The following is a 25,938-nucleotide window of genomic DNA, read 5'->3' on the forward strand; positions in this document are numbered from 1 at the left end:
GTAGCCCACGAAAGCTTATGCTCTAATAAATGTTAGTCTCTACTGTTCTTTTTGATGTGCTTAAAGTTACACACATGCTTCAGTACCTTCCTGAATGGGGGGCCTCTGTTTGTAACCTGGCAATGGCCTGTATAGGAGGTAATTTCTGCTGGATGGAACTAGAGGTTATTCGCCCTTTTTCTGCCTAGTCCAGGTGAAAAGTGTAGCAACTTAAGAAAACAAACAGCATATATTTATGATTGTTGTTTCCCTTTAAGCATATTTTCCAACTAAGACAGAGGAAACAGTATAATTTAAAAACAAAACCCAAAAAAGTGCTCTCAGGGGTGGGTTCTGAGAAAACAGCACCAAATATATTATTTTTTTAAAAAATTAAAATATTATTTACAAAAGTATATTTCACAAGATAATGCTTATGTTCTGTATATATTATCATCTGAATATTTATTACAGGGACACGATTCTACACAAGATAATCCGCCTGAGCAAAACATTTAAAACCTACCAAAGTTTAGCTTTGGGATACACTGGCTCTGATGTAAACTCAGGGGTGCCCAGAATTTGCATTGCCCAAGGGCCTTGGTGGCAGCTTGCTAGAAACTAAGGAGGGGGGCAGAAAATGGAGCAAAACTTGCAGTTTTCATCTTCACTGAGGCTGCCACCCATGGAGACTACAAATCCCAGTAAGCAGTGCTCCACTGTGATCTGGACATTGAATGCTGGGACATGCTCGCTCTCTGTACTGCAGCTCCATCTTGGAAACGAAGGGCATGCCTTGCCCACCCTTCGATGTAACTAACTGGCTACCGTTAACTGACTCGACCAATGAGATGCAAGTGGTGTGATTCTTTGGCTATGTTCTGAATATATTGTTTTGCAACTAATCAACTGAGAATGCCCTGATTGTTATAGCCTATAAATTTCATCACTCTGTTTTGTTTTCAACTCCCAATACTATCATATGTCTTAATTCAGCAGGTCACAGATGAGTTAACAGTGGACCTTACATCATAAGAAGCACTTTAGGTTTAGCTGACACATGAGGGAGAACAAATATTAAATGAGTCTAGCAGGCCATTTTTACTTATCTCTTTATACAGTGTATAAAAATCAACCTACAGTCAAGTGTGTGCCTGCGTGTGCGCGCGTGTGCACATGTGCGTGCGTTCGCGCATTTTCCATACCAGGATTTGAGGATCTGGGCCCAGGCCTCAACTGATTGAAACCGGTATAGCACCATGGAAGTCAAGGAAACTAAGCCAATTTACATTAACTGAGGATCTGGCCACAAATATTCAAATTTACAGTGGTCGCTATAAAAAATGCAATTTATGTAAATTGTTACTGCGTATTGCCGTCTGAGATATTACTTCTTGTTCTTAGTACACAAAGAATAAAAATTGTTGCATCTGACACCATTCTGTGCCCTTATTTTTAAGAGGTACAGCGTATCCTACACTAATGGTGCAAAAAATTACAATGTACAGGGGTAACTCTGCAGTATTTGAGACTGAATACTGGGGGATTATTATAGGCATGTTGGCTTTTTATTCGCGATCACTGTAGTGCATAAAATTATACTTATTCAGGGAAGATTAGCAGAGTCTAGGTATGGCTCTGTATCCCATCTGCACACAAGCTGTTGTGGGTTATCCCTTATTTCTCCCATTTCAGATCAGATCCCTTTAAAGACGGTTTTCAGGGAAAGAGAAGAGCTTTTCAAAGAAAGCAAATAACTCCTTACTGGCCAAAACCAACAAAACATTGAGTGGAAAGGGCAATGAAGAGAAGGCCAATGCCAGAGTCAACAAGCTAATGGGTACTGAGGAATTATTTTTGTTGAAGGTAGCGGTGATGGAGGGGAATGAGGATGATGGAAGTAGAGTCTAGCAGAAGTCAAAGATGAAGTGGTCTTGTTATTCACCTCAGATAGGGTGAAGGCAGAAGCCACCTCCTAACACAATGGCCAAAGAAGGCATTCGGTACATCCCTTCCAGAAGTAAAACTCAGTCTCCATCTTGTCACCTACTTCTGGGTAATAACCAAATGTTACCAGTGATGCCATGGACACCACACTCATCTAGTGAGCAGGAGAGAAAACACCCACTTTTCACATAAGCTATTCAGGTTTTAAGCACTGGTACTGAACATAGACGTCTAATCGCACTTCTAACTAGCCTCTCTCTCTGCATTCCTCCCTCCCCCCCACCTCCCCACTTACCAGCAAATGTGATTTTGAAATCCTCTCAACTCTGCTAACCTGAATATTGGAAAAAAAGGCGGCATTAGGTTCTAATCATCAGAAGGTTCAATTTCATAAGGAGCTATGAATCCCTGCACATTATTTTTCACTCCCTGGATTGAGAGGGATTTCCCCCAGAGAATTAACCTACTTCGAAAGAATTCCACAAACAAAAAGAATTCACTCGATGGATAATACTAATTCAGTTAAATAGTCTTGTGTTCTGCACCAGATACTGACTGGACTGTTGTAGAGGAAGCTTTGCATTGTCATTTATGTGTACACTATCTTCTTTTATACACATTCTCCCCCTCTCCCACACCAACAACATAAAGATGGTCCATAAAAATTAATTTACAAAAATTAAAGTAGGACTTGTCCGCTGCAGTTAGATGTCGAAACCTCTTCTCCCCCTACAACTCCGAGGCTACCCCATTTGGGGGATGCTAAGTTTCAGTCTTCCAGAGTATGAAACAGGTTTTTTAAAACACCAGGAGTCGAGGTTGGGAGGGATACATCAGGGCTTGAAATAGCCACCTGTGAAACATGATATTAACAGCCACCAGAGCCACTAACTGTTCCATCACATCTCTGATGGATTCAAAGAGTGGAGATGATGGCTGGAGTCTGAAGTTTTAGAGATCCTATTAAAGCCATTTTACCATTACATATTAGGATGCCTGGATCCCAAGCTATAACATTGCCAATGGTAAACAGATTCGCCCTAACGGCACATAGTAAGGATTGGAAAATTAAGATGGCATCATATGTTTCTGAGTTTGCCTACAGCCCTCTCCCCCTACATATTTTCCTAGCACATGCCCGTGTTCTTGCATGTCTGTCATATCTTCTAAACTGCAGCACCAGCCCCACTACATTACATGATTTGACTCCTCCTCTCTCAGTTGCCCAGGATCAGAATTTTGTTTCCCCAGCAGTGCTGAGGTCGTAGCCATGCTCTGATGGGACGGTTTGCCCATCCGCTATGAAACAGGAGGAGGGAGAAGCAGAAGGAGAGAGCTTGGGGAATCTCTATAGCCATCAAGCTCTACAACAAGAAGTTCACAAAAGGCGACCGTGTGAATAGTATGAAACAACCTATCAAAAGATGGAATTGCACATCAGTTTCAGGAATTAGCTAGCAAGGGGCTTTTGGTTACGACTTGTGCTCAGCCAGCTTAATCTGGAGCTCTGCTTCTGGAACAGCAGGTTCGAGATTCAGAGAGAACGCAGTCATGAGGTATATTTCTGTCCATAGTTTCAAGCCTTGGTTACCAGGACTTAAAGGAAAAGCAGTTTCGTTCCTGCTTACTTCCCCTCCTGCCCCCGTCCCCTTCTTCTCTCCTCCTGCCCAAAACTCTGGTCTCCCTCCCACACTGAGACCCTCTGATAAAATGCCAACGAAGAGCCAACTTCAGTTTGTACTTTGACATTCATAAACATGGAATGCTGTCAGGCATTTGGTGCATTCTCTTAGCCAACGCCAGAACATAGAGAGAAGCAGCCAGGGTCAATTCACAAACAGATAAAAAGCAAAGAGACGGAGAGACAGAAATTTAGAGGCCAGTCACCAATAAAGATGGAGAAGGGTGTGAAGATGCTCCCAAATGGCAGAGCCTCTAAATGCATGGAACCAAGCGTTCGGTCACTCTCTCACTCTTGGATATAATGTTCTGTTGGATGGCATTCTCTTACACGCTGGTTTGGCTGGGCTCTTCCCATTCAATCCCAGCCATTATCCTTGATCATGTGAGCTAGTTCGATGATGTATTTGCCTTCTTTATACTTCTGGCTGCTCTCAAAAGCATGTTCCTAAAAAAAAAAAAAAAAAACCACACACAGAGAAGGTGGAGTTAGCAGGAGACTTGAGACGTATGGAAAAGAAAGTGCAGTCTAGTGATTAGAGCAGGGGTCTGGGAGTCAGGAGTCATGCATTCCACTCTCAGCTCTGGGGCACAGCACGCAGGATTATGGGACCCTGTTGACTTTCAGGAAACTTTTTGTTTTCAGGAATCCTAGACTCTAGTCCCACTCACACTACTGGCTCACAGGTGTCTGGACTTCGGTAAATCCCTTAATCTCTCGCTGCCTCCTGTTAGACCAGGGTTCTCAAACTATTTCCATAGTCTATACTACATCTTTATAAAGAGATTACCTTGTGGACACCTCTCGTCCCAAATGCGTAACATCCCTAGAGGAACTCAAATAATTGCTTATATGAAAAAGTAACATTAGGAATGCATCTAATTCATTTTTAGCTGTCTTTAATGTGAGTTACCAGTGGAAACACAGTGAAGAAATCAGGATCATGTGACCAGCCACCTCTCTGCAGGCCACCAGCAAGTGCTCCACGGATCACAGTTTGGGAACCATTCAGTTCAACTAGAGTATAGCTTCACTGCAGTTGGGAGTGTGGCTCCCAGCCCAAATAGACAGACATGTACTAGCTCCACTTCAGCTAGTGTGCTAAAAACAGCAGTGTGGACATTGGGACACGAGCAGTGACTATGTATAGTAACATATGGCCTCTGGCAGAAAGAGCTTACAGTCTAAATATCCAAGACAGACAAAAGGTGTCAGGAAAAACAGAGGCACAGAGAGGGGACTCAGATGATCAGCTGAAGAGCCAGGAATAGAATCCAGGTTTCTGACTCCTACTTCAGTGGTCTGCCTCATTATACACACACCTTCAAAAAGGGATAGGGACAAATGCATCCACACAACAATAAACGATACTCACATATTTCCAGCCCAGTGTGGTTTTGCAGTTTTCACAATAGATGTCTGCAACTGCGTGTAATCCTGTTAGTAACACCCGCTCCTCTGCGGGGCCGCAACCCACATTAACTCTGAGAGGGAAGGGAAGAGAAAGATATGGTTCCTATCAAAGTACTGCTTCCTTTTTGCACACTGCAAGAACCTTTGCAGCAATTTTGTTGCCGTACTGGAAAATATAAACTGGAATCTCTAATAATAAATTCTACAGCTATTCTAAAAATAGAAGTTTCCTTTCACAAGAAATTTTGATACTTCAAAATTATGTTCTGTTCATATCAGAATGAAGAGATGAAATATTGAATATTTTCACTCAATGAAAAATTCCTAAAAACACTGAGCTGGATAATTTCAATGTTTTCTACTGAAATGAAATAATTCAACATTTCAGAGTGAAATTTTCATTTTGAATTTGAAATGAAATTTTTCATTTTGATTTTCACAAATGGAAAACAGGACATTTTTGTTGAAATCCACGTATTCCCAAGGCAAATGCTGATTTCCTGAAAACCATATTTGCCTAAAGGAGATTTTTTTCAATAAAAATGATTTGCCAGCTCTAAAAAAAAGCCACTAGTATTTAGCACTTATATACTTCTTTATATTTACAAAGCTTTGATTGATTGGTCCTCACTACATCCCCTGAGAAGTGATTATTTCTCAATCCCATGACAAAAAAACCTCTTATTCCAGCCCCTTATCTGAAACCTAAAGGCAAAGTCAAGTGTGAATTAGTGCTGTTTCCTTTCAGTCACTCTAAAGCAATGATGCAAGCTCAAAAGTCAGTGCCTTTCAGTCACAAAAAAGGCAACTCTTTCTCCTTATTTTAACCTCAGGGTGATATATATTTGTATCCCAAAAGATGGAGCAATGACATTTATGAAGTAACACTCACACTGAATTGAAGAGGTATGCTCGCCCTTGGCTTCCTTGAAAGGACTAAAAGGCAAGAAAACAGAAATCAGTCGGTTGATAGGAAGCCATCCTGTGCATGAACAGTACCCAGATAGCAACGTTATTGACTTCAAAGGGAAGTTGGAGCCACTGATAGTGGAGTTCTGAGAAATGCACATTATTACAGTATGCAAGATGGAGAAGGCAGAGAATGAAACATCCGTGGAAGATGAGAGCTGATTAATGAAGGTCTGTCCTGGAAATGGAAATGGAAAGTGAACCAGCCTGTCTCAAATTCTAATGCATGCACATTTTAAAAGGGATACTGGCAGCCTACTTGGAACCTTACCTGCTTAATTATCACTTGAGATTATCAGCCCTCGCAGCACTGTGAAAATCCAATGTACTTTTCACAAATTAAACTCTATGTTTGTTTGTTTTCTGCATTCCGGTAAAAACTAAAAGTTGGTCAGTTTCACTTCCTGGTTCTCTCGCACCAGTTCAATACCATTGCTTATGGGTTTCCAATCTCAAACAAACCTTACCCCAAATTATTACTTTAAATTCCGTTTCTAAAAACAAAACCTAAAATTTGGACCTAAGCTACCTGACAGCATCGCTTCAATATTTCGAACACGGCTCTGACAGTTTGAAGTGCCTCCATCCATGAAGGAGGCGCAGAAATACATTTTACTATTATTTATTTGTATCCCCATCAGGGACCAGGGCCCCATTGTGCTATGTGCTGTACACGTATATATTGAAAAAGACAATCTCTGGTCCAATAGCTGACAAGCTAAGACCCCAGTCTTGCAAAGCTTTATGCAGATACTTAAATGTATGCACTCTAAGCAGCCCCATAGATGCCAATGGGATTACTTACAATGCATAGTTAAGCGCCTTTCTGAGGCCAGGTCTACACTACAAATTTATATCAGTAAAATTACATTGCTCAGGGGTGTGAAAAATCCACAGCTCTAAGCAACTCAGTTATACCAGTCTAACCCCTGAGATTCTCCCGTTGATTTAGCAACTACCTCTTGCACAGGTGGATTAACTATACTGACGGGAGAAGCTCTCCCGTTGGTGTAGTAGCATCTTCACTAAAGCGTTACAGTAGTGCAGCTGTGCCGCTGCAGGTTTTAAAGTGTAAACCTGCCCTGAGTCTTTTCAGGATCAGGGCCTAAACATATGACAAGAAACAGCTGAGTAGAGAGAAACAAACAAGGAAAGGGAAGGATAAGGGAGCAGTTAAACTGTCACATTTGGTAGCATTAGCAGCAATTGTGGCATTCCCAGTGCCTGGCCATATAACATTCACAATGATAAAACAGTATTTTGCAATGAAAGGTTGGAAGCAACGGCCACCTCTGACTGGGACACTTCAATAACACTGCTTCCAAGCACCTACAAGCTCCATTTGTGTCTGGCCTGTAATATTACCTGCAACAATGCCTCGCTGACAGGAGCAGCTAATAGTGGAGCAGTAATACAACCTGTGTTTTTAATGTGCTTTGACAAGCGCCCATTGAATTAAACATTTTGAACTTCCCCATAGTTCTCCCTCCTCACACCCGTTAACGTGAGGGAGGTGGTGTGGACTAGGTAATGACAAGGTAACATTACTCTGTTTATAGATGATATGCACACCCAGTGATAAAGGTGTGGCATCCATAACCGTGCCCTGTAGAGGCATTAGTATTTTTTGGTTTGTTTAGGACTGCTCTATTTGCAGGTTAAAGAGAAAAGGCAGGCTCAGGACAGTGGAGCCAATACAAAGGGAGAGCTGATGGGTCAGAATGGGTAAAGGCTACTTTGCCAGGAGGACAGCTTTCAAGATTTAAATGCATTTTATCCCCTTCGCAATTTGTTTCATTCGGGGGGATGTGAACAGCTGGCAGCAGAGGGGCTGGCTCCAACTGACACAGAAGGGATCACTTGGAAAGTCTCTATGGAGAGACTTCCCTACACAAGGTCCTGTTCTTCCGTGAAGCTGCTCCCAGGAATTCACTCAGCAAGATTCGCGACAGGGCACGGCAAATGCCAAAGTGCCCATGGTCCCCCAGACAGCAAGGCCACAACCCAGCCGCAGTGCCTTGTTCCACACTGTACTCTTCATGCCATGTAATTTACGCTAACACAATGCATCTCTCTCTCTCTCCTTCTAGTGGATAAGCCACATATAAAGGTTTACAATGTTGATGCATCCAAGCTAACAGTCCCAGTCCTTTAGCTTAGGCACTAGCAGCAGATGTTTTCAGATCCAGGGTTGCCAAATTCAATCCCTACAGATGACCCCCAACCACGAAGGTCACTATATTCAGTTTAGGGAAGGCTCCATCTTCCCATAGAGAATGTAGCACACGGTATAATGTTTGAAAATACAGAGTGATTGGAAATGTCAGATTAATCCAAGAGGTATTTCTTCTCTGCACAAGCGTAGCTGTAAGTGTTGGTGGCACACAGCTCTTTAATGATCTTATCCAGAGAGAACCCCTGCATCACACATCCTATTCATTTCAAATACATGCAGGAGAAATTTACTGAACCATATATGAGATTAAATTCATTAAAGTCTGGGTTTAAACCCCCCTCGACAAGAGAACACGTTCCGCCCCCTCTGGCTGCAGCTCAGTGTATTTCTTGGCACTAAGCTACTTTTCAGTCACAGCACCATGGGGCCTGTGGAAAGATCTATGCCTGCAAGCATGCAGCAAGAGCCTTCCAGTCACTGACTGAAGGAGAGCATGTGGGAAAACCAATGCTGTGGGGCAAGCTGACAAAACACCATATCCAGCACTAGAGCCGCCCGAGAGGCTCAGATGGCAGCGATGGCTCTGCCAGCTACGGAGGAGCTGCCTGCCAAGATGATTCAGACAGAAGCCCAAGATTAGCTGCCAATGTTGGGGAAAAGAAGTTTGTGGGCTTGGAGAAGATGCCTGAGGCACCTCTGCGCTCTCTTGGCATAAGCCCTGGATCCTGTGCAGTGAGAAATGCCTCATTTCCCAGGAAGCAAATTAACTAGGACGCATGGCTCAAGCATGTTTGTGAAATTGTATTTATTAGAGCAGCTTCTTTAAATCTCTCCTCAGCACTGAAGTCCTGTATTATTGTTATTCTCATCTGTATGACACTGCACAATCTAACTGTATCTGAGCTGACAGTGCTACAGAATACTTGGTGTACTGAACACTATGCCAATGTTGGGTAAATAAAGATGGGATTCTGTAAGCTAATGGCCTTCATGCCAAGGCTGTCTCTCCCCTTTGGAAGGAATAAACTGGGGCTGGCTCTGTGTTGTGCTCTACAATGACACGCGCAAAAGGCATTTATTCTCCAGGCTGCAAGGGCTGCATAGAGGTTCTATGAATTTGGATGGATGGATCCTGGGTGGGTGATATGGATCAAGCAGGAGGGATCCTCAGGGACAGAGGCCCTTGCCACTAATCAAAGCAGGATGAGAGCAGCTAAAACTCACTAACCTTCCACTCCCTCCCAGTAAATAGTTTTCCATAAACACCAAAGTGACTGAGTTTGCCAATAACAACAGCTATGGGAGCAGAGTTTTACTGGAACAGAAATAGCAGTTTCCATTATTGCTGGCTATCAGTCAGTCTTTAATAAAGAACAAAACCAAGCCCTTAAGCTTTGCGTCAGAGGCTCCCTGAACATTACTCCAGCCAATTGCTAGAGGATTGTGGTGTCCTCCTGGTGGGCCCCCTCCTTCCACTTTAGGTCAGGACATGATCTCAAGGATCCTGAAGATCTCTGGGCCTTTTGTTCTGGAGAACCACTATTTTCTCTCAATAGCATCTCTACCTTATAGTGCCCCAAATGAAGCACTCATCCCCTGGTTTGAAGTATAGCCAATAATGCTCCACATAGTCACTATGCATAGTGCACCTATGCAAAGGGCATCCACCAGCTTGAAGAGGTCACCAAAGGATGATCAACTTCACCAACTATCAGCCGTGGTTTTCCTACTTCACTTCCAGCCACAAGCTTGCAACTCTCACCTGAGTGTGCTGCCTTTATTGCCCACCCAAATACACTAATATTAGTCAGCAGCTGTTGCCTAAGGATGTTGCTGTCACTGAAGCGCACTCTTTACCATCAGTCTGTGGCCACTGCACAATCCTGTCACCTTCAGGGATGCCAGGCTGGAGCTTTCCCACATCCCAGCGCTCAGCATTTGGTGCTGCTGATGCTGTCTTTCAAGAAACATCCCCCCACCTCAGGGGGACTTTGCAAATGCAGATAGAGGGGAAGTGATAGAAAGGGAACAGGTATGTCATATTTTGGGCTTGTATCCTCAATACATTCCCTTTACAATCCAATAAAACCCAGTGGAGGGGCCAGAACCTCCTCTTTCTGTTCCATCTCTAGAAGGACTGATGTGCTGCAGTGATCATGATGAAGTCACAGGAAAACTATCATATCCTAACCTAAGCAGACGTTCCCTGCACAGTCCCCCCCCAAACTGTTCTGCAAACACATTTGCTTTGCATCAAGTAGTGACAGCCAGTAATGTGGATAGTTTCCACGTCATGCATTTTTTCAAAGCAGATTGTGTGATGTGAATTAAAATTAAAAACATTTATATTATATATCTATATCTGTAGATATATATATATATATATATATAGATACACACACACACACACACACACACACACAAAATCCAGACTTCTTCCCCTGTTAAATAACAGTTCCCGGAACATACTTTCCAATCCAACTCAAAGAAATGGAAAGGATTTTTTGTTTCCCATTGAAAGGCCAAGCCATTTTTTTCTCTCTCCTTTGCTAATTTCGGAAGTTTGGCTAGAAACACAGCCTGCCACGCTTGCAACAGAATTTTCCCTCCCTTCCTTCCTTCTTCCCCCACCCCCCATCAATGTCTAGACTTTTTGGAGGGAAAGATGAGAAAATATACATAATCTTCATCTTGACTATCAGTATTCAAATCCCCTTCTGCATCTGGGAGTTCCATTCAGCATGTAGATATCTAAAATGGGTATCCAGGTAATGCCCTAAACAGGTGATTTGAATATCCAATGGAGAATCATGAGTCGATGAGATAGGCATTCAGGCACTATCAAGAGCAAAGTTCCGATCATGCCAAAATACCCTATCCTGCAGCCCTTCTCTCACTAAGTGCTCAATTCCTCGCCTTCTTGCCACAAGAAATGGAGTCAACAGCTGAATCCAGATTTCAAACAGCTGAATCCAGATTTCAAACAGCCACAAGCTTGGAAGTATTTCAATCTGTGGTTTTGTTTTGTTTTGGTCCATTTGCTAAATTCTGATCTGGATTTAAAATGTCCGAATTTCTGCCATTCTGATTAAATTTATATTCCACCCTCTGAAAAACAGATGCTGCTCTTCCAGGACTTTCTTGAGCGGAGCAATAGTGCATGGGACAAGTATAGATTAAAATAGGGACAAGGCTGTTCATTTCCTTTTCCTACCACCTTGTCCAAAGCTCCATTTGCTTACCACCTCAATCACCTGCTTATACCTACCCAATCCTTTACTGTCAGTGAACACTGGATGCATGGAGGGAATCTTTCATTTATAGTCAGCACTGCAGCAGAAACCTATGAAATCTGAATATGAACCAAACACACACACACCCCTTCTACCTTTCCTAGTAGTGAGGATTTCCCTTGCATTCACTCAGCAGTCCCATGCATTGAACAGATGACAGGATTAATTTCCCAAAGTCTTTGTGATGGAGTTAGACAATAGCGCAAAATGTGATTAGCGCCAGCTGGAAGACCAAGCAGCAGCTGCCAGACACGGGCACCATGATCCCAGCAGACCAGATCAGGAAAAGAACACATCTACCTACGCCAAGCAGGCAGCCTCTACACAACCCAATGAAACAAAGATGAAAAGGTAACTGATCCCACTGAAATCCAAGAGGAGAGAGGAATCTGCAGCCTCACCCTGTTGGTTAGCTCTGTGAAAGCTACAATTAAGTCTCATTGCAAGAACAAGTTCAGGAGCAGAAGGACCAATGTTTGTGCTGGAGCTCTAGGGAAGTCTACATTGTCTGAGTGTAATGGGAGGGGACAGTGAAGGGAGGCGCCAGCTGATCAGATACTTATATGGAGGACAGTTTTATTGTGCCCTGTTATTTTCCTGTCAAGACAGACTGATGAAAAGAACAGAGAGGGAAAGGCATATTGGGAGCTCCTGGATTTAAAGGGTCCCTTATATTCATAGGTGAAAAAAATCATCCAATTATTCTATTCAGAGAAAGCTTTGTTCTCTCTCTCCCCCTGCCCTATGCACACTCCTTTTATTTTTTAAATCACTAAGGACATTTGCATGAAGACAGTCTCTGCTCCTGACTCTGCATTTAAACTCTTAAGCAGAGAGTCTGTTTTCATGGTAATGTCCCTCAAGGGGGCACGAGTGTGATCGAGGCTTAAAGTGGAGCCAACTGGGTCGCATGCAAGTCCTTGCAGATGAGGGGGCGTTGTTACACATTAAGCCATCTGAGTCGTAAAATTTCCTTTTGAACTGATGAACACTGCTGTCCTATTCCGTTCTACTGAGGCTCTTATACCATGCCCACCAGTGTGGTATTTTTGTGAGTGACAGACCCTTGAAACACTGTATTTGTGGGTTTCTTTGGTGAAGATGTGGACTTGATAAAAAACAAAGTAAAACTATTCCCATCACAAAGGGTGAACAAATCCAATAGCAAACAGCGTGCTTTGGTCTCTGATGATAATATTTTATTTTGGGGACTCGGTTATATAAATGGGGAGCAGAATCTGTTTGCCACACACACATATGTATATATATAGCATTGCAGAGACATTTTATTTTCCACATCCACATGCCGTTAATATCTATCCCAGCTGAAGGCTCCTTAATGGAGAACTCCAGCCAGTTCTCTTTGCAGCAAACTTGACTGAAGCTGTTAGAAGAGCCTGAGTGTTTCCAGTTATTAGCTCCACAGAAGATGGGTCTAAATGCGAGTTCCAATGTAAATTCATCCCCAGTGCTTTCCACATTACCCTGTTAACCCTGGCAGCAATGGGTGTTTGCAGCTGACAAAGTCTTTGATTAGCCCCGGAAAGGAACATTTAGCTGAATTCAGATAGGAAAGGTCAGCTCAGCTGAAGGATTTGATCCCGTTAGGGCACAGAGAATAATTCAGATCTATTTTTAGTCAGAACCCCCAATTCTGACTCCCAATAGGCATTCAGAGATTGCTTTTCCAATACTGCTGATCACATCAGTTTTCTTTACACAACCTGTTTTGTAAATGCTCTACAGCTCAGTTCAGTTCTCTTATACCCGTCTGATAATTTTTATCATACTGAGTTACATGCAAGCGTGGACTATATTCAGTCTCACTCACCATGGCCAATGGGTTGCCAGGGGTGGTCTATCAGAGCCAAATGTGGTCCACTGGTAGGCTTTAATGAGCTCTCATATTTATTATTTACACTACTGTCAAGCCAAAGTGTTCAAAAATCATGAGTCACACCAAAAGGGGAAGACAACACATCAAACAATAAGATTGGCTTAAAAACCATGAGATGTTTTTAAAACAACAAAATTTGGGCTACTTTATATTTGCCTTCCAGTGTCTTTGCTTTCAGGGTGCTGCACTCGCTTCATGTGTTGGAGCTTTTCTCTCTAACCATCACTTACTATTTTATTTACTTTTAAGCTAGGATTCTCCTTCAGTCTTTTGATTCTAGCAGTTTAGGACATTAAGGAAAAACACCAAGCACCGTGAGACTCGCTATAAAAAAATTGCAAGAATTGGCAACACTCTTAATGGTAACACCTAGAAGCCATAACTAAGATCAGGGCCCCATTGTGCCGAGTGCTGTATGGACACGTAGTACGACAAGGAGAAAGGAAGTCCCATGGGAAGTCTTTAGCTGAGCAAGGAGAGCTCCTGTGTCTCAGTTCTGTGCCCTGAACACAAGGCCACCAGGGCCTTTCTAACAATATATGTATAGAGGCAACTAAAGGTTTATTTTTACCAATCTGGGCTGCAGTTTGGTAACAACCTTGGCCAAGTCACCAGCCTAAACAAGAATCTGTGGCAGTATCCTGGTTAAATAAAGACCGGGATCGAAGAGGCATGTGCAAAGGACCTTTCATCTTTATATTAGGCAACTTTTGCACAGATTGTTTGCAAATGTGGGCTTTAAAAACACCTTTGGCCACCTTATTTTCAGAGAGCAAACAATAATGCTCATTCCTGGATTTGACTCAGATCTAGTACTGGAGTTGATAAAGAATTACTGAGTAAAATCTTCATGCCGTTTAACCTGTGACCAAGCCTAGTTTGCCAGATTAGAATATAAGAGAATACAGACTGACTCCAGTCCTGCTGGTATTCCCTATTCCCACCCACCCCTACACCCCAGTAGCTCCTTGTTTCTAAACATTAGTATTTCCATCTCCCTGTTTCTATCCTAAAGCAGAAGCATTAGCCATTTTATGTGCACAATTGTGCCTGTTCCAAATTGGATTCTTGTACTGCAGAAACAAACAGAGCCAACTAGTTGATCAGCAGCAGGACAGAGCTCTGGCTTGTTTGTGTCATTACAACACTAGTGTATGCAGCAAAGGGATGCTCCATCAGCAATGCAGTCCTATCTGTCAGAAAGATTTGTTTACTTTCCTTAACCCCCCTCCCTTTTCTTCTTCCAGCCCCAACTCTTGTTGCTTAGTAAGTGGGTTACCAGCAGATATCACCAGAAAGCTCAGCTTGAAGAGCATGTTTCAGGCCCATTGACTGAATAGGCAAAAATGATCTGAGGGCAAGAAACAATCTTTCCGTATATTTATAGCAACCAGTATGCTTGGCCATAGTGCTAGGTTTGTGATGATTTAGGAGTTTATTTGTGAGTTAACAACTTGAACTTTAATGGAAAGAAAGATGGGAAAATGTAATTCTAAAATGTGCTGTGAGCTCTGGAATTCTGTGCTGTGAAATTAAATGGCTTGCCTTTCTCCAATCCGTGCTAGTTGCTCTCAAGTCTTTCCAGAGTAAGTACAAGTTTAATGAGCTAGTCCCTAAATCATGACTGACTGCAGAATCCTCTCCAGGTTCCATTAATTCCACTTGTCCTCCAGCACATTAGGGACCATGAATGGTTAAATGAAACTTTGAGCCAATTCTGCTCTGTCTACGTTACATATAGAACCAGATCAGGGGAACTGGTTACAACATTATTCCACCTTGTAGCGTAGATGTGACCTAACTCCATTTTAACTGTGTGCCTGAGTTTCAGCATTGGTCCTTAATGCTATTTGAGCCCCAAAGTAGAAGTGGAATTACAGCGAGTTGGCCAAACTCATCTCTGGGTTAATTAAATTACTTCAGTTTGGCCTATGTAAATTATTCCTCTGTCAGTTTCAACTGAATGCAGTATTCTCTTCAGTTTCCTCTCTTATTGCTACTGTGCAACATTAAACAGCTTTCACCTCAGAACGAGCTGCATTTCAGGTATGGAGTAAGTGAGCCTTATGTGGTGCTGGTATCTGTTTGCAATGTGCTGCTCTGTTATTCTTTGTAATGAAAGGCAATAGGTAGAAGAGAAATTGAGACATTATTTGGTTATTATTCCATTAACCAGCAGCTGCAAGTGCCCGTTAAACTCCTCACTTCCACCCACACCCAAATGGCACTGGGCTTGCTCTGGAAGCTCAGTTGGCTAGAGTCATGCTGCTGATAAACACCTTTTGTCCAAACAGGAAGCATCTCAGCCCTTTCCCTGCACAGGATAGGTGGGGAGAGACTGAGGGCAACGACGGTACTAAAGGTCTATCCACACACACACACACACACTAAACTACCACCTGCTATATTAGTGCCACTACCACCATCCCGAGAGAGCTAAATTCTCCTACGTCAGCCAAAGTCTCATGGGATGTCACTTTTGACTGAGAAAAAGCTCACTACCAGCAAGTTGAGTATTTAGACAGGTCTCTCAGCCAGGTATGCTAAAATGGAGACTGCTACAGCACACTACCCAGCACATCATAACAAATCGATGGCCCCCTAAGAACTGTGTGGTTGTCACTGTGCTGCATCTGATTCTGTGCAATAGGGGGCAGCAATGTACACACATACAGTAGCCACTTCATTAACAACGTAGTGGTAACTTCACATCCACAGCCTCTCTTTCACTGGAGGAATAATTTTGCACCAGCTGGCTCTCTATTCCTCGTCTCATTCCGTCACAGAATGGAAGAAACCTAAAAGCTTAAGAGTGGGATTCCCAAAGGGGTCTAAGGGCATTAGTTCCTCAGTTCACCCTGAAAGGCAGTCAAAGTCAGGCTCCTAACCATTTTAGGCCCCTTTGTAAATCACAGTCTAAGGGCCTACTAGGACTCAGCCAGCCTTTGTCTTCAGGCTTTGCACTATTGCCAAACCCAAGCATTCAAGAATCCGGGGTCTGGCCCCAAAAAACATCAGACTGGCTTTAAAAATCATGACATAAAAAAAATTTAAATGTGGATTTTTATTTTTATCTTGCCTCCTGGTATTTGAGCTTTCAGAGTTAATGTTTTCCACCTTAAACTGGCAATTATGAAGGCTAGAAACATACTTTAAAAAAATAAATTGAGATTTTTTTTTCATATTCCCCGATTCAAGGAGCTGGGTCTTTCAAAAAAACAAAAAACAAAACAAAAAAAAAACCAACCACCAAATATCGCAAGACTCAAGATTAAATAATGGGAGCGGGCAACAATGGTTGGAAATACATATTCAGGAGCACCCAGGGAAATGTAGCCTTAACTAAGAGGAAATACCCTTAGGTCACTGTACACAGTGCAACTTCCATACCAGAGGTATACAGTTGTTTCCAAGAAAGATGGAAAATAAATGGGTTCATGCTGGTACTGATCAGATCCGAAAGGAGTCATGAAAGGCTGCCCTAAGCTGTTTATTGGGATGGCAGCGTCCGAAAGGCATGTCAGCATAACAAGGAGGCGACACACATGCCATACTGGGGCTGCTTTGCTTTCAGGCAGCCAGGCTGTACAATGGATTTAAGTTAGTCAGTGTCCAGAAACAATTTCACCATTACCAAATCAGTTCATATGTCAGTCTGATCACCCATTAATGTCACGAGGGATATGACTTTTTCAATTTTTTTTTTTTAAAATAGTGTCCAAGCAATTTTTAGAGAGGTAAGGGGAAGAGCACTTCAGAGTCGACGGGATTAGTGAATGTCAGTAATTGGGGAAATACTAAAGGTCGGGCAGTTTTTCATGCATACACATTCCTAACAGCCATTTACTCTGCAGAACTGAAGGCTGGGGAAGGCTCAGTGCAGTGTTTCAAAACACAAAAGTAGATACAAATCAACCTATTCCCAACCTCCCCACCCTCCCAGAAGCCTTAAATGTAACTCAAATGCAGTGTTGCTAACACTCATGATTTTATGTTTTTATGATTTTATATCTCATGTTGTTATTAAAGCTCAAACCTCTGGAGTCATGTGATGTGTTCAAAACTCAAGATTTTTTTTTAAACAGAAAAGTAAGTTTCTAGCCCTCACTTGCAGAGAAAAGCTTCAAAACACAAATTATATAGGCTCTTTTGAGATCATCAAGCAGATAAAAAAAACACCCCAGATATATTATTTTGTAAAACTTTACTGATTTTTCTCAGCCTGACTCATGAAGTTTGAATGCTTCGAGCTGGCACTACTGTAATCAAAACCTGGTTTTAGCTGCCAAAGGGATGAAAATACTGAAGGAAATTAAGCAGATGCAATTTTTAAAAATGATGCAGCCAAGTTGTGTAGAGGCATGACACCAGAGCCGCTCTGAGATAACAATTCACACATGGCTCACACACAAACAGAGGAGAGAGCTGCCTTTGAAGATGTTAGCTGTGCTTGCTATACATATTCAGGCTCTGTAGGTGGGATGGGAATTTAGGACTAAGTCACCTTAGTCCTATGAATGGATTCAATTCTATTCCTGTTGAGTATGTTCTTATTATGCTCACAGATTCACCTTTCTCCTCCTCTCCTGCTGGGGGAGAACAAAGTGCTGTATGGTTACTGCTGCACAGCTGACTAGCCTAGATAAAACTTCTTCCTGTCTCAATGGTAATTATCCTTTTTGGAGAGTCAAAGGAAATCCAGGTTTTTCTAACAAGCTCCATCAATCTTCTGGGCAGTATTCATGTATAGGCACAAATCAGTTAAACCACAAATAAAAGAGAGCAGCACAAAGGCTATTTATGATCATGTGAGAGCAGGGCAGTTGACATGTGGCTTAGAATCCTTGCTTCACTTTCCATACCTATGTTCTAAGTTACATTAGCCAAGCGATGCCACACCAACAGCTCTGTGTTTAGTGCGGGCAGCATATACCCTGGTACACTAGGAAGTAGAGGCCTGCTTAAGCCTAATTTTAGAGCCCGACCTAAACTCAACTAGACCACAGTCAACCCAAACCCTACCTGAGCACAAGAGCATTAAGTCGTTTTTCTAACCTGACCCAAACCCAAAACTTCCTCCCAAACTGCGTCAATGCCCCTGCCTTGTTCTTGGGCTTAGCTTGGCAGGGGATTCTTCCTCCCCATGTCTCATGTCTGTGCTCTGATCACCCACTGCCCATGGGCTCAGTGTGGCAGCAACTGCATGCCCCACTTGCGCGCTCCAGCGTGAAAGGCGCTGCAACTTACGGGCATGCTCCCTCCGCAGCACAGAGAATGCAGCAAAGTGGCAGCAGTCGGCAGGGCAGTGGGTGGTGGCCAGAGACAACCGGACCAGAGCCACAGAGGATCAGGTTGTTTTCAGACCTGACCCATCCCAGCCATTTGTAGCCTTGCATCCTGTATGGTTCAGACCAGGTTGCAAGGCTGTGCTGGGAAGGCTGAAGGTTAATCAGTTTCAAAGCACAGATAATGGGAAGGAGTGTAACCTAGTACTCAGCTCTCTACCCAACTCTGATGGGTCACCTTGGCCAAATGAGTTGACCGTCCTGTGCTTCAATTTATCCATCAATGAAATGGGAACGGTTATGAGACAGTCGCTTCATGTTTGTAAAGCACTGAGATACTCACATAGGAAGTGCTGTATTGAAAAGGGGTTTTATTACTGCCTAGCTTCACTACTTAAAGTTAGAGTACAAGGTCTATGTTAACCCTCTGCCTCATTACGAACAGTTGAGAGGCATTATTATTAGGCCTGGATGTGGTGGGTGCTGTATAAGTACAGTGAGAGACAGTCCCTGCCCCAAAGAGCTTACAGTCTGAACAGACAAGTCACACAAAGGGTGGGAGGGGAAAAAAGACACAGAGGGATGAAGTGACCTCCCCACAATGTGACAGCTGGGAACAGAACCCGTATCTCCTAATGCCTCCTCCATTAAGCCAGATTGGAGAATTCTGCCATTTAATCCTCCCCCTCCATGACTTGAGGTTCTACAGGTGCTGAGCATCCTCAGCTCCCCATGCAGTTGATGAGCGCTGCAGCTGCTTGGGACCTCTGATAATCAAGTCATCAATGTCAGAACTAAAATGCAATGACAGAAACCTCAGGACCCGAGAAGGGCACTTTGAAAAGATCCACTTCCACTTTACTATTTATTGTGAAGGATCTGGGAAAATAAAACACAACAGAAGGCCCAGCTGTTTCTAGCTGGACACAAAGAGTAATGAAAAATGCCTTTTATTCTGGCAAGTCTGCAATTGCTGCAGCAGCTGCTGATTCCTCCCCCCCCCCCCCCCCCCCACATTTTGAATGCTGCTGTTTTCCTGTAGGTTAGTGCTAGTTTAGCGTGTTCAACAACTGAGTCTCTTGTAAAGGGACTGCTAGTGAAGGCAGGGCCCTTTTTCCCCTCTCCATTTTAATTATTGCTTCTTTATAGATTTTAAAGATAAACACAGAACTGAGCTGGAATGATAGATGGAAACTACAAATGCAACACAGTTATATAATTATTGCCTTAATAATAACTCTCCATATGGTATTAGTGGAACATTGTATTCTGTTAAGGCAGCCAGGAGGTTCATAACAGCAACTGTATGGCAGTATCTAGTACATAAAGTGCAGGCAGAGTCTTTTCTGCAAAAAAAATGAGCTGTTCAATGGATGGAGTAAAGTGGGGGATTGACCCTCTGACAAGAATCATGACAGTAAACTAAGGCATTAGAAGCCTTATCCTAATGCAGGGGGGGGAGAAAAACAAAATTTATTTCCCCCTACTCAGTCTGTCATGATGCCCAGATTTGTGTGCTCCTCTCATTTTAAAAGCAGGGGTAGGGTATTAGACCTCATTTTAATATCACTATTATGCCCTTGCATGAGGCTCAAAGAGCATGCTGCACAAATTAAATGAAACTCAGCAGCCTTATAAAGAAGGGAAGCAATATCCCCATCCTGTAGATAGGTAAACTGAGATCCTGAAGTCACCAGGTTTCCCCAAGGTGCCACAGCGTGACAACAGTGGAGCTAGGATTAAAATGGAGGAGTCTTGACTCTGTGTTTGTCAACACATGAAAATTATTCCAGAATAAAGTAGAGTGAGAATTTAGAGCGGAATTGCTCTTCCAAAATGAGTGTCTCCACACATGGAGTTATTACAGAACAGTTTTTCTACTTAAAAATTTACACCCTACCTTATTCTGGAATAACTTTTGTGTGGAGAGGAGCCCTCACACTCTAACCTCTAGACAGTACTCTGTAACTGGGACTGGAACCCAGGAGTCCTCACTTCAGATCCCTGCTAACTGGTTTATCCAAATTTGTTTTTCATGGCTTCGTTCATGCCAGTTAGTTATGTGGAGAGATCATTGACGATCTGAAATTCCAGTTTTCAGGGAAAGTTGGGCTCTGTCTCAGCCTCCCTTTGTAACTGTGTATTCTAGCCTACCAGTTGGGCTTTAGCAGCAAAGCCACAGTTCATTTTAAGAGCGGGGACACAGGATGGGTTTCCCCCTCTGTGGTTGTGTTTCAATTCGGTCTGTTTCAACCCCATGGGCTAAGGGGTTTGACATGATCTTCTAGTTCAGAGCTGTAGCAGTTGATGGTCCTCACCAAGCCTGCAGCAGATGGACTCATTCCCATGCCCAATTGACAATATGCAGAACAATAGAAGCCAGGCTGCTGAGCAGATTTGCACACTGCAGGCCAGAAGTAACGAGCAGTCCTGAGCAGATGCAATTCCCTCTCCTTATAGCATTTCCTGTTATCAAAAGGGAGAATGCAGTGGAAGAGTCTTCTCCTGGTGGGTCAGGATCATCTCCACTGGAAGGCACATTTATGGTAGAGGGAGGACTGGCCCTCCATTGCATTTCCTTAACACAATAACAATCTACGATCGATGCCTCCTTATGAGGCCAGGAGAAGAGTCCCCATGCTCTAGCTGAGGTCTAAAAGCTATGTGATTTTTAAAAATGCTGCATGATCAATTTGGAGGACAGTTCTCCCTGCTAGCACACTCTCAAACCAGTCAGCAATTCCTCCTCTTGGTATTAGAAGCAGCAAAAAACACCAGAGAGGCTCAGAGCCGAGGAACTTCAGTCTTCAGGAGTTTGCAGCAAAAAAAACCCATAGAGATGATTCACCACCCTGCAGCCCTGGCGGCTCCCTGGATAATAAATGGGAATGATATTTTATTTATGCCCAGATCATCAATACTAAGGTAAAGGAAGCTGCAGATCACGGGAGAGTTATTTCTGTAAAGAAAGCGACCAGTCAGAAAGTCCATGCTCACCCCGCTGCCCCCATCCAGAGAATTTTAAACTATGTTGATTTTTATTTATTATTATTTTAGACTAGCACAAAATGTTTTAAATCACCAAGCATTTCATTGCTATATAAACAGAATCACACAGGGAGATACAAATGACGCTGGGCTCTTCCTATTAAACATCCAAGAACTGAGTAAATAATAGGCCTGCGCACCATCAACAGCCAGCAAGGCCCTTGAAAGTTGAAGGAGCTCAGCAGCATGCAGGATCAGTCCCCAAAGAAGCAATTACAGCACAGTGCACCATGGGACCTGAACATCTAATTTACAGGGCTGTGCAGCGTAACACTTATTACTCACATTTATTACACAGCGCAGATTTCACATTCTGCCTCTTCCAGGAATAGGTATTTTGTTTTCTTCACTTTTTATTTTTTAAATAAATAATTCTTTGTGCGGGCAAGAGATGCCAGAATGATAGCCCCGGAGACTGATGTCCTCTGCTCAGGTGCAGAACTACAACAGCATAGGCAGCACACACCAACACAACTCTACTCTGCCCTAGAGGGATGCCCTGGGGAGGAGTTAAGAGGGTAAAATCCATCTCTGGGGCCCATTCAGTCTTTGGGCTCTCTGTCAAGATAGTGCATAAAGGGGGTCCAAATTAATGGCAGCTGTGATGTGGACATCTGTTCTGCTATGAATTCAAGTGAGATCCACCAATCTCATTTCATATAAAATAAAGAAAAGAAATACTACATACTGTATATTTAAATATACAAGCTTTTAGTTAATGTCACTGCAAACGTAGGCTCCCAAAAGGATTATTTTCTAGAGAACTGTTTCCTTGTTCGTTGCTTATATAGTCTGGGCTCTTGTAAGACTACCAAATAAAGTGCAAAGCACTAGACATTTGTTGAAAATAACGGCTAGGAACTGAATGAAATTAAGGAGACAGCATTAGCTGGAGGGCAACTGAAAACGGTTACCAAAATTGTCACACCTGGGTGCCTAATGGGGTCAAAGTAGAAAAATAAGCGAGCATGAATTCCCAGGGTGATGCTGTGGCAAATGCAATCTTTGGATGTATAAAGAGGGGAACAGTGAGGAAGGTAATTTTACTGGTGGTGAGACAGATCCTGGAATTCTGTGTGCAGTTCTGCATGCACATTTTGAAAAGGATGTTGAACAACTGGAGAGGGAACAGAGAAGAGCTAAAAATATGATTTGTAGTATGGAAAATAAATTCCTCACAGTAAGAGACTCAGAAAGCTCAAACTGTTTAACTTATCAAAAAAGATCAAGAGGTGACTTGATTACTGTCTGAATACTGTTTTGGAGAAAAAATACAAGGTATTAAAGGGCTCTTTAAATCTGGCAGAAGAGGCATAACAAATACCAATGACTGGTATTAAAGCCAGACAAATTCGAAGTATACGATACAAATGCATACATTTGTAAACAGTGCAGGTAGTTATCCATTGCAACAAACTACCAAGGGAAATGGAGAATTCTCCATCTCCAGAAGTCTTCAAATCAAGACCGGATGCCTTTCTGGAAGACATATTTTAGTCATGATGAAATTCTCTGGCCCTACAGGTGGTCAAACTAGATCATCTGATGGCCCCTTAAAATCTATGACTCTAAAACAAGATACTTAAATTCATTAGGCACCTAAATTAGGTGGTCTGATCTTCCAAGTGCTAAGCACCTGCAACATGCACTGACATCCTTACACGAATACAGCAGTTCAGATACTAACATTGCACCAGGTACCTATAAAAGCTGGAGTCCAGGAAGAAATAACTAGGTTTCTTCTTTCTTTAAAATTCAAATAAAAAAAAAGAAAAGAATGACAATTGAACAATCTGAATTTCCCTGGTAAAAAGGAGGAATATATTTTTTCAGTTTCTTCATACCATGGCAACCCATAGGCACTTCCTAGATGCCCTCTGCTACCCGGATCAAAACTGTTTTGACGCAGGGGGCTGCATCGTGAAGGGAAAAGTCCAAGTACAGCGAGATCAGAAGTGCAGCAAGGGCCCCAAGTGCTTCGGATTAAACCTTTCATTACTATCAAACATGCGGTTTTAATTCCTTAACCTTTTTAGGATTGATTGTTGTTTTAAACGAAGATGGCACAGACATTATGGGCTTGAACCAAAGCCCACTGAAGCCAATAGAAAGACTCCCACTCACTTCAATGGCCTTTGGAACAGGCCCCATTATAATAAAGGTGCAACATTGGTTACTTTATCCATGAAATAAACACTGGACTTGCTTGCACTTCCCTCTGAATCATCTGGTGCTGGCCACTGTCAGAGACAGGGTATTAGACTAGATACACCCTGTGTCTGATCCAGTGTGGCAATTCCTGTGTAATGCTCTCCTCTAGGTAAGCTCTGCAGTTTTGGTAAAATGAGTTCTCTGTGCTGTCAGACTGGATGGCTCGAGGACACCAGCTCTCACCCAGCCAGTGTCAGGAGTTGACCAGAAGAATGTTGATGGCCATTTGGGTAGCCCTTGATCTCAAAGCAGATTCCAGCTCACTGGTGTCATTGTATCACAAAAGCCACAGATGGCATTAATTGCATCCATGGTAATCTTAGAGATACCAAGGACTGACTGGATCTTGAAGGCTAAACTTGCTTGATCTGGAGCATGTCACCTCTAGGGATGTTTGCAGGGTGAGGAAGCATGCCTTAGTGCAGCTTGTGAGGCACCCATTCTGGGGGTAAATGGAGGACTTGATTCACCAGAACTGTCAATCCCACACTACAATATTTCTCTCTCTCACACACACACACACACGTTTGGCAGCTGCTGTTAATTTCCAGGCAGGCAAAGTAGTTGGAATGTTACATGCATGCTTACTCAGGTACGCAATGACAAAATAAATACATTCTCATTTAACATAACGCCTGCCACATATAGCACTTATGCTACTGCTGAGATGCAGAGCACTCTCCAACACATGGTCCTGAATATTTAGAAAGGAAGGATAGAACTCCAGAGATACAGAGCATAAAAACTCACCAAAGGAAAAAAAAAATAAAAAAAAAAAAAAAAAACAACAGAGCTTCTTGTGCAAATCACTGCGCTTGGGACCAGAACTCTCACACTCCAGCACTTACGCACAATGTTATGAACCTCTTCCAGTGCACAAGAGGCTGCTAACTCCATCCTCCATCTTGCAGGCTGCAATACACATTGAACAACACAGCACGTTCATAACCTTCCCTCGTGCTCTTATACACCCACTTCCCTCTCAAGCTTTCGAGAGTACACACCAACTTTATTATTTCATATGTAGCACTAAGCAGCGTTAGTACAGTGCACTCGGCATTAACAGTATCTGCCTTTCTTTATGTGTCTGAACTCTGTAGCGGATACTTGTGGATTTCTATGTGATGTTTTGAAACTGGTCTCCCCATCCCCACCCCAAAACAAGAGAATGAGGTGAGTAATCTTAAATCCAGGTTTCTGGTCCACTGAGAGCTCCACTTTCATCGTTAAAAATACTGCACGACAGATTTGGAAGAGAAATCATGTTGCCTGGTCAGGTATCCCCACCCCACATCTTGATTTTCCTGTAGGAATGAGAAAAATATCCTGGATGGTTGAGCAAAGAGGGGATCCAGCAAGAAGATGGCAATTTAGAGCTGGTCAGGAATTTTCTAAGGAAATATTTCTTCAATCGGAAAAATGCAGATTTGTCAAAACTGGAAGTGTTTGCAGGTATTTGAAAAAAAGTTCTGAAATTGTTGAAACATCTCGTTTTGACATTTTTGAAAACAAAAAAGTTTTGTTTTGATTCAAAATTTCAGTTAATTGATACTAATAAAAGTTTAAAATGTAAATGGTCAAAACTGAAAGAAAATGTTGATTGATCGGATCTGAATTCCACTGCTCTCCACCAACATTTTGATTATTTCATCCTGATTTAGGATGGGGGTGCAGGGGGGAAATCTAGAAAACAAGGTGGGAAAACTGTTTCCTGCCCAGCTCTCCTGCCTGTACCCATGTCAGGAAATGTGTGGGAACATGGGGCCCACTAGTGAATAGCAGAGGTCCTATCCCTGAAGCAGTACATTCCAACCACTGGTACACAGAATGCGACTTGTACTTCAGACTTGTGTATTTAGGCTTCCCTCAATCCTACTTGGGAGTGGACAGTCCTGTGAAGACAGGGACTGGCTGAATATCATTTGTATTTTATTCATACACAAATCTGGCATGTCTGAGATGTGTGAATTCATCCAAGTCTTGTCTGGAAACAAGCACCAAGTTTCAAATAGGTCTGTGATCCTTCAGGTGCAACATGG

General features: G+C 42.7%; 1 protein-coding gene across 3 annotated transcripts in view; it reads right to left on the bottom strand.

The window, feature by feature from the left end:
* Positions 1 to 25,938, bottom strand: part of YPEL2 (yippee like 2) — a 35,226-nt gene that overhangs the window by 2,317 nt on the left and 6,971 nt on the right. For 2 of the 3 annotated variants that reach the window (XM_024211188.2, XM_024211191.3), the window contains exons 2-4: positions 5,913 to 5,956; positions 4,983 to 5,091; positions 2,222 to 4,054 (exon numbers count right to left, since the gene is read on the bottom strand). In XM_024211188.2, the coding sequence (XP_024066956.1) occupies positions 3,965 to 4,054; positions 4,983 to 5,091; positions 5,913 to 5,956 (243 nt within the window). In that variant the 3' untranslated portion in view covers positions 2,222 to 3,964. The remainder of the gene's footprint in view (positions 1 to 2,221; positions 4,055 to 4,982; positions 5,092 to 5,912; positions 5,957 to 25,938) is intronic. The other variant, XM_024211189.2, reaches the window with a different exon arrangement.

The sequence above is a fragment of the Terrapene carolina genome, unplaced genomic scaffold (assembly GCF_002925995.2).
Source record: "Terrapene carolina triunguis isolate 2854851 unplaced genomic scaffold, T_m_triunguis-2.0 Scaffold231, whole genome shotgun sequence".
Lineage (NCBI taxonomy): Eukaryota > Metazoa > Chordata > Testudines > Emydidae > Terrapene > Terrapene triunguis.